Source organism: Xiphophorus hellerii, chromosome 22 (assembly GCF_003331165.1).
Source record: "Xiphophorus hellerii strain 12219 chromosome 22, Xiphophorus_hellerii-4.1, whole genome shotgun sequence".
In the NCBI taxonomy this organism is placed as follows: domain Eukaryota; kingdom Metazoa; phylum Chordata; class Actinopteri; order Cyprinodontiformes; family Poeciliidae; genus Xiphophorus; species Xiphophorus hellerii.
Window position 1 is genome coordinate 27,059,908 of NC_045693.1, and position 9,122 is coordinate 27,069,029.

A 9,122-nucleotide genomic window follows, 5' to 3' on the forward strand; every position below is an offset into this window, starting at 1 on the left:
GTATCTAACACTTATTTCACACAATGATATGCAAATAAAAATTTTTTTTAAACAATAATGCAAGGTAATGTGGATTTTTTAAAGATCCAGTCTCTATTTCATACTTCTTGTGCTACATCGTGAAACGTTCACTGTGGCTTGTTAAACAGACATTTGATTGACTGAATCCTCTGTATAACAGTGTTACTATTGCTGCCCACTGAGTGTGATGGGTCAGGCTGACAGGTCACATAAATCCAGCGTAGAACGAGAAAATAATTAAATGTCAAAATAAAGAGATATGTTTTTGGCCTAAAATAACTACAATTTTAAGTCCCGACCAATTTGATAAATTGGCATTTTTAAGCATTTACCTTCTAACATCTTCAGCCATATTCAAGCGATGTCAAATGAAAATATTCAACAACTTGGTCATATTGACTGTGGCACTAAGACCTTCAGTAGATTTTTTTTTTTTTTGTACTTCGGAATATTTCTCACATTTCGTAGATTCTTGGTCTTATGGAGATTCTTATGGAGAGGAGAGAACGGTTTGAAGCACGCCCCTTGAGTCACATGACTTCCGCATTCATCTGACGTCTCACGCGCCTTCTTCTCTCCCGGACTTGGTGACGCGTTTGTAGGTAAGGGACTGAGAACGGAAGCAGAGCATTCACACTGGTTTTCAGCTTGAGTCTTAGCAGTGAAGGAGAAGTTGGTGAGAGTTTCACCGGTAGCCTGTCCGCTCTCAGCTGGACTTCAGCTCTGGGTTTCTGACGAGGAACCGTCCAGTCGGGTCAGGTGTTTTTCCGAACTTTGCTCCCCAGCCCCGATTAAAGGTCAGCGACCTTTTCCACTTTTAAGTCAGAATTTATCGGGACGCTCTTTGTGGGTGTACGAAACAAAGCGACACACCTGGCCGTCCATTTAGTGGTGGTTCTTCTGCACAGGACATTTAACGCGACGAGATTTAGTGACAACCAGCAGATATGACCAAAGTTCAATAAACAGCCTGGTGAACATAGAGTAGAAGAGGACAAACACACTATAAAATAATTCCGTTTCATGCTGCTTCTTAAAATTATTTATAGTTGGCACGCTGGAACACATTTTTTTTTGTTGCTTCAGAGAAATAAACGTTGTTTTAACAGAAATCAAAATGATAGTTATCCCAGAGTAAATTTCCAGCTGTCTTGGTTGGAGTCTGCAAACATTTCCACAGAAGATGTTCAGAGATGTTCGCACAGCAGCCACAGATTTTATCTTATTTTTAACAAAAATAACCACCTCACTTAAATGTCTGCGCCTCAAATTTAGAAATAAACTAATCTTGCAGCACAGATATGTCAAGTCATATAATACCGAATATATAAGGAATACTTACTGTTGGACCAATTTTGAAATTTACATTCTATTCTCTTGGCTGATACACATTTCTGTTTTTCCTTCAGGTCAAAACTGTCAGCTCAGATATTTTTTTCCCCAAACACTTCCAACATATATAAAAAAAAAATGCAGGAATTGCTTGAACCGTCTGTCTCTAGGTTCTAACACAGAAAATCGGCTCCAGACCATTACCTGCCACCACCATGTCTGGAGTTCGGTGTGTAGTTCTGAAATGCTGTTAGTTTTACTCCAGACATAACAGGACACACATGCTTTGTCTCTCCAGAGGGATGGGAATATTTTCCCATCCCTCTGGAGGTTCATCTAGATATTTTTGGTAAACGTGAGACGAGTCTTTTGGCCTATGGGGTTTTGCAAATAGCTGTACACAAACAAATGAGGAATTGTCTTCATTTCCATGCTAATAATTTCACAAAACTGTGTCGCTTGCAATACTTTTACATACATTTTTGAAATTTACAGAATACATTTGCATTCTATATTATAAGAAAATTATTATTTTATTATTATTTGGTGTAAATAGTTGTGGGATTCACAGTGAGGAAAAAAAAGTTTTCCAACTGAGATTTGATGTTTTTATGTGACTAAAGGTCTAATGTGCAATAACAGTATACCCAAAAGAAAAAAATAAGTGTGAAAAAACCGACTCCACACCAGGCGATATTAATGGTTTTTATGGAGAAATATAAAGGTAAATCAAATGCCCTGGACCCCAGGGGGTAAAGGCGGTTCTATACTCCACGGTCAGGTCTGGTTGCAGTTTGTGTAATTGACCTGAAATCACAGATATTTTTAAAAGATGGATGGTTTTAAAGAGATGGACATTGTTTTTTTTCTTTCCCTCCATGTTGAGGGTCAGACTCAGGATGACTCAGGTCAGCCATCAGCAGTGGGGACAGGTCTCTGGCCTCGGCAGTGTGGACATGTGGACCCTCCAGTCCCCCCAGGTGCGGGTGGAGGTCCTGACCCTGGGTGCCATTATAAGGTCTGTGTCCTGCAGAGGGAAACATGGGCAGATGGAGGATGTAGTCCTCGGCTACGATGACCTGGAAGGTAAGACATAAAATATTCAAAGTTTGAAAAGATTGTTCTGATAAATAATAAATTATAGAACCTGAGGATTCGAACAGATTTGATTTTCAGGATAGATGCTAAACAAAAGCTGAGTATTTTTAAAATGTAGTTTGATGTGATTATTTCTGAAGGTGTTTTTCTTGACTGAAACTGTACTCAGAAAGTGTATGGAAACAAAGTAAAAGACCGAAACCTCAGCAAGGCTCATTCTTAAAATCCCTTGAGAACATCAGCAAAAAATAAAATAAAAAAAAAGTCTCTGGGGAAAAACTGTGCAGCTCTTTGGGGATCTGGAGTTTTTATGGTTCAGTTTGGCATCAAACTGAAGCATACGCTTCTAGATAAATGCAGCTATAGCTCTTTAAAGAGAAAAGTGTCAAAGTTTTTGGTTTTTTAATATCTTTGGCTTCCTGTAAAGCAGTCTAGACTGACTTTACAGGAATGGTACTATATAAATAAACTTCCCTTGAGTTCATTGTAAAAATAAATTCATTAAGTGTGTTTAAAATGACCAAATTTAAGTTGGTCTTACTCAAATCATGTAGTTTACTTCAAATAATGAAGGAAACTCATAAATGACTTCTTTTTTACCAGAATTTTTTTTTTTTTGTACTCAGGTAGCCTTTATTTGAGAGTATTTAGACAGGAAAATGTGTAGTGACAGAGATGGAAGACATGCAGCAAAGGTCATCAGGCTGGAATCGAACGTACGACAGCTGCGCTGAGGACTAACGTCTCCTTATGTGCATTGTGCTCTACCCCTGCACCACCACAGCGTCATGGTTGGTACAGGACCTGTACCAACCAGCATGTAATGCTGAAGCATCATTACATCAGACGTAGGATACGAACACGGCATTACTTAATTGTTTCAAATATACTTTTGAAAGTGCACTCTAAGAAGTGTACTCTAAAAATACACTTTTTAGAGAATACTTTTGACATTTTACTGAAATGTCTGGAGAGTTAGATCGGACTGTCCGGTCCAGTACTCAACTGGTTCAAATCTTACATAAAGAAAAGGTATTTCTTTGTTTCAATAGGTAATTTCTCATCAAGGGGGACAGAAGTCACATGTGGAGCACCCCACGGTTCAATCCTAGGACTCCTCTTATTTAATGTCTATATGCTCCCACTAACTCAGGTTATAACAGGAAATAATATTAGCTACCGTAACTTTGCAGATGATACACAGCTCTACATTATGATGTCACCATGTGAGTCGGTACCCATCCAATCACTGAACAGCTGCTTAGAAAAGATAAATGTGTGGACGTGCCATAACTTTCTCCAGCTGAATTGAAACAAAACTGAAGTTATTAACTTTGAACCAAAAGAGTAATAATCCAATTATTGAATATGACTATATCTGTTGTATAGTTATATTGGGACTAATTTATCTGTATAGGGTTTGTCAGAAATGAAAATGAACAGCTGTCACACTTTGTGGAACAACCATGTTTGATTTCAACACCAGGTTTGGTGGAGAACCGGAACCGGAACTTTCCAAATCAGAATTCTGACCTCAGGAGGCATTCCAATGGATTTCTCTGACTGTCAAATTAAAAATGATAATTATCATTACTTTGTGATGATAAATGTCAGACATGCTCCCACCCCCTACAACACATTTCTTCCAACCCTTAACAGAGTAGTCAGTTGTGACTAACTTTAGATCTGATGTATTAAGTTCACAGTCTGTTTGATTGATCAAGCTAACCAGTCAAGTTAGCTTGAAACTTGATTGGGACCCCTGCCTGGAAAAGCTAAGAAAAAATGAAGTGACTGCATACTTACCTTTGATAAAGGTGAACAATCCTATTTTTATGTTGTCAGGTTATGTGTCGGATAAACGGTATCTGGGGGCCTTGGTGGGTCGTGTGGCTAACAGGATAGCAAAAGGACACTTTGTGGTGGAAGGAAAAGAGTTCCAACTAGATACCAACAATGGACCAAATGCCCTGCATGGAGGCCTGCGCGGCTTCAACAAGGTAAGACGAACCCTTGGGGAGTGTTTGCTGTTCCTGGACTGGAAACTTTAGCCCCTTCAACGAAACACTTCAAGGTGAGTTCAGAGAAAATGTGAAGCATTTCCTCGTCCAATAACAGGATAGCTACAGTGAGTTTGTCCGCCATTAATTTTTTTTTGAAAATAAAAGAAATAGGAGACCAAATTTTCCAGAGAAACCAGCTTGGGCCTGACCTTTGACCTCCCACCATCTTTATAGCTGCCAGGTTGTTTGGGATGCCATTACTGAGTCAGGAAAACTATCCAGATATTTTTGGTGTTATTGAGGGGTTTGAATAAAGATCCCTCAGAGAATTGTGAAGCTATATCAAGAAAATAATGTGTTTCAAATATTGAGACATGAATAAGACTATAAGCAGAGAACTGGAGATCTGAACGGAGTAAAGCAAAGTTGCTTTGTTTTAGCAGAAACCTTAGCGCTTTAACTTTGGTTATGGAACATGTTGGATCTGGGAATGTTGGCTGCCTTTTGGAAATCTCTTCTTACATTAAAAGTTAGGAGTTTAAATTTGAATTTGAAGGCCAACGCTGTACAAAAATCAGGAATTGGTCTGTAAGTTCAATCGGTGCATTGACAAAAGTTATAATTAATAGCATTGTTTTTGTTTTTTTAAGCTAAAACTGATTATGTAATTGCAGTTATTTTCATTATATGTGTGGTCATGTTACTGTTGGCTTAAACATGGTTCTCCATGTCAGACACAAAACTAACAGGAAACAGAAATAATTTCCCACATTACCCTGTTAGCTAAATGTCGCAATATTAGATGAATACATCATTATTAAAACAACCAAAATGCTTATCCTTTTTACCCAGGAAGTATTAAGTTTAATGTAGGACATTGATTAATATTGGCATGTTGTTTGATTGCTTAAGATGATTTCTATATCTTGAGAGCCTAACTGTGTTGATAAATGACTGAAGCAACAGGTTGTCAAGAATGCTTTACAGTTTTTCTTCCAATTCTTGGAGTTTTTTATTTCCTGTAGGTGGAGATTCTTCATCTCATCCAGGAGATAAAAACCTTAAGGACCAGATGTGGGGCAGCTGTTTGTGTTTGCTTGTCCTATGGGGATGTTTCGAAAGGAAAACTTCTTTTCTTGAGTTCCACTCTGGGTTTCTCTGTCCAGGAAGTCTGGCTTGCTGCAGAAGTGGAAGGTGGTGTGATCCTCAGTCATACGAGTCCAGATGGAGACCAGGGCTACCCTGGTGAGCTTCAGGTCTCTGTCTCCTACACTCTACAGGTAAACATACTCATGTCTCAGCATCAGAACCATGTATCAGAACATTTACCTCATTTCTTTTCGGGTGAATGTATAAAAACAAGTTTGTGTAGAAAGGATCGTGAAGTTTATAGCAACAATCATTTTGGAAGAGGAAGAAGGATTTTTAGAAAGTCGTTGCTGAAAACACTAGAGGTAGGTTAATTGAACAATAAATAAAGATTAAAAATCTACATCTGAGGAGAAGACCATTAAAAACAAACCTGAGTAGAAGTTTGTTGCTGAACTATCAGCTTCAGATGGAGCTGCACTTCCAGATCATTACTCCTGAAAACGAGAAGGTTGAAGGAGGGATTCTATAGGAAGCAGACCGGTTGGGACAGAAAACGTCCCGGACTGGACAGCTGCTCGGTTATCAGTTTCCCAGACTCAACTTTCCAAATATCATCTTCAACTTGCCTCAGTGTTTTACTGAGTTGATTTTGCACCTGTGTTAGTGAGGTTTGGTTTGTGTTTTCTGCTTAGGGGGAAACTCTAACCGCTGACTACCGAGCCCGCTCCACCAAAACCACCCCCATCAACCTCACCAACCACTCCTACTTCAACCTATCAGGGCAGGTAAGACCTCGACATCATTCACACCCCGGAAACTTTGCCACATTCGATCACATTACAAACATAAGTCTCTGTGTATTTTGTCGGTCTTTAAATTTGCTTTATTATGTAAAATCAACTTTTTTCAGCTTTACATCCTGTTAAAATGTTATTCCCGCATCAAAGACACACCTGGAGTGCTGCATGTTTGAGAAATTATTTAATCTCCACAGCAACCATTCAACTGTGCAAAACGCCTGGGTGGACATAGCCCCGCCTTTGAAACACAGCTCCTCCTCAGAGCAGCAGCTTCGGAGCTTCCACCTCTCAGAGCAGCTCTTCCCTCAGTTCCTTCAAACTAGCCAACCGCAATTAGCAAACACCTGGTGGACCTGTGCACCTGCTGAGCTCGTTATAGGAGCTACTTCCCAGAGCAACGCTGGTAAAAACGTTGTTGAACGGTTAATGGAGGAGCCATGTTGTGATGACTTCCTGAAGGCAGAGTTTCAGAAAGAGCAGGCATTTTTAAAGAGACAGAGTCCCAATTTTAAGGCATTAAATCACAAAGTCAAATTTCTTTAAAGTTATTTTTGACACCTCTATGACAACTGAAGGTAACATAATTACATAAATTGACACGACACAAACCACATAACTTTTAAAAATACATGATAAGGTTGTAAAAGTAAAGCTAGCATAACTGAGCAATATGTCCAGCTTTTGCTTTTTCATTAAAATATTTTACTGACCAGTGAAAATGTGATTCTTACCTTTGGACCTTATTGCTGAAGTTTTGACAGTTAACAGCAAAACCTCGCATTCATATTTTGAGATTCTTTGCTTGACGGTTTCATTTTCCCCACCATCAATGTTCCCGACTCAATGCATAGCAATGTCACACACTCATCATACAGTCACCATGTGACACAAACACTATTTGCTACATATGGTGATAAATTGTTTCTATATTTGTGTGTTTGTGTTCTTGCATCCCTTGGATGAAGGGAGCGGCAGATATCTATGATCATGAGGTGTCTATCAGTGCACAGTCTTACCTGCCTGTTGATGACACATCAATCCCTACAGGTGAGCGCCTACGTCAGTCCTTCCCTGACATAATACAGTCTATTTCCTTAGTCTTAAGCTGCTCTACTTCTGACAGTAGTGGAATAATGGAAGGAATGCTATTAGAGATTCACCAATCGAAGATTTGTAGGCTGATGTTTGTAAAGTTCTGACCTGCTGATACCAGTTTTAGTCATTTTTGATTTCCCTTTAAGATCCATGAATAAGAGAAAATACTTTTTTCTCTTGTTACGTCCCCCCCCTCAAAAAAGATGATTTTCAAGAAAAATAAGTCAGAGGCAATCTGTTGGCAGGAGAGATCCGCCCTGTGGAGGACACACCCTTTGACCTCCGGGTGCCGGTTCCTGTCGGTGTCCGGCTGAAGAAAGTTCCTGGCCTCGGCTTTGACCACAACTTCTGCCTGTGTTCGCCCAGAGATGACTGGACAGAAAGACATGCTGCCAGGTTGCCACACAATGCATGATCACACAACAAAAAATGTCACCGATTCATTCATTTAGTTGATTCTGGAAGGTTAACCTTCTTCCTCGTTTCAGAGTGCTTCACCCCCCGAGTGGGCGTGTCCTGGAGGTGTCAACCAGCCAACCAGGAGTCCAGTTCTACACCGCCAATGTCCTGGACGACTCCATCAGAGGAAAGGGTGGAGTGACGTATGGGAAGCACAGCGCCTTCTGTTTAGAGACACAAAACTGGCCCAATGCTGTTAACCAGGTATGTGGCTGGATGGAGAATCACTTCCAATGATTAAATTTAGGAAAATATAGGAGAACTCTTATAACTGTAACCTTTTCCTTTGTTTTTTATTCTCTGTTTGCTGCTATTCTTGGCAAGGTCAAGAATAGCAGCATATTGATTTCATATTGAAATCAATATGTTGATTTCATATTGAAATCAATATGTTGATTTCATATTGAAATCAACATATTGAGATATGTTGATTTCAATGGAACAAACCAATATTACTATTTATTTATAGTAATAAATCAAAGTTATTACTGTTATTTAGGACAGCAACTAATGATTCATTTTAGTAATCAATTATTCTATCAATTATTCTGACAATTCAAATAAGCTGACTAAAAAATTGGCATCTCCTGCAGATTTTTTTATTTAACCACTTAAGCCTTTTTTTATTACACAATATTAGAAATACATTAAAAACAAAAATAAGATAATAATTCAATTACTTTTTTGAATAAGAAAATAACACTTTTCTTGCTGAAAATGCAGTAACGTAGCATTCCTGTAATGTATGAATAAGACATTAATAATAACCAGGGAGAAACTAGATGAATGAATAATTACACTTTCAGTCGATTCTCCTGGTTACACAGAAGGATCTGTCCACTTTTTAAAGAAGAGAGCCACTTCCCTAACACTCGCTGCTCTTTCTGCACATTCTATCGAAATATGTGGTTTAATCAAAAACGTGTGTTCTTAAGTCATGTCTGTGTTGCCAGGCCAAAGGTGGTGGGGTGTGTGTGTGTGTGTGTATGTGGTATAAAGGGGTGTGTTTGTGTGTATTTAGGCTTCCTTCCCAGACTGCCTCCTGCGTCCCGGGGATGAATACCATCATGTGACTCGCTTCACCTTCACCACCGTCTGAGCAACAGTCAGGACTCCAGCACTGACCTCTGACACATATCTAGGTCAAAGCTTGCTTTATGACTGCTGTTGATGTGAATTTCTTCAGCATAAATTGTAATAAAGTTTTATCATTTAAACTGGT

The 9,122-nt window shown here is 39.1% G+C and overlaps 1 protein-coding gene across 4 annotated transcripts; it reads left to right on the forward strand.

Annotated features, from left to right (window-relative positions):
* The first annotated feature begins 534 nt into the window (after positions 1–534).
* galm (galactose mutarotase) lies at positions 535–9,122 on the forward strand. 4 transcript variants are annotated; one of them, XM_032554012.1, is made up of 9 exons: positions 535–623; positions 2,240–2,439; positions 4,297–4,451; positions 5,621–5,734; positions 6,239–6,331; positions 7,312–7,393; positions 7,687–7,837; positions 7,930–8,104; positions 8,922–9,122. In XM_032554012.1, exons 2-9 carry the CDS (start codon positions 2,253–2,255, stop codon positions 8,997–8,999), a joined length of 1,035 nt encoding a protein of 344 aa, XP_032409903.1. In that variant the 5' UTR covers positions 535–623; positions 2,240–2,252; the 3' UTR covers positions 9,000–9,122. The 4 variants fall into 4 exon arrangements, with proteins under 4 accessions (XP_032409903.1, XP_032409905.1, XP_032409904.1 ...); XM_032554014.1 differs by having other exon boundaries at positions 552–623; positions 2,246–2,439; XM_032554013.1 differs by lacking the exon at positions 535–623 and adding an exon at positions 646–818.

Coding starts and splice junctions, on each gene's coding strand:
- galm (XM_032554012.1), top strand. CDS start 2,253: ATGACTCAGGTCAGCCATCAGCAGTGGGGACAGGTCTCTGGCCTCGGC. Junction 5,735..6,238: donor CTGTCTCCTACACTCTACAG/GTAAACATACTC, acceptor TTTTCTGCTTAG/GGGGAAACTCTAACCGCTGA. Junction 6,332..7,311: donor ACTTCAACCTATCAGGGCAG/GTAAGACCTCGA, acceptor CCTTGGATGAAG/GGAGCGGCAGATATCTATGA.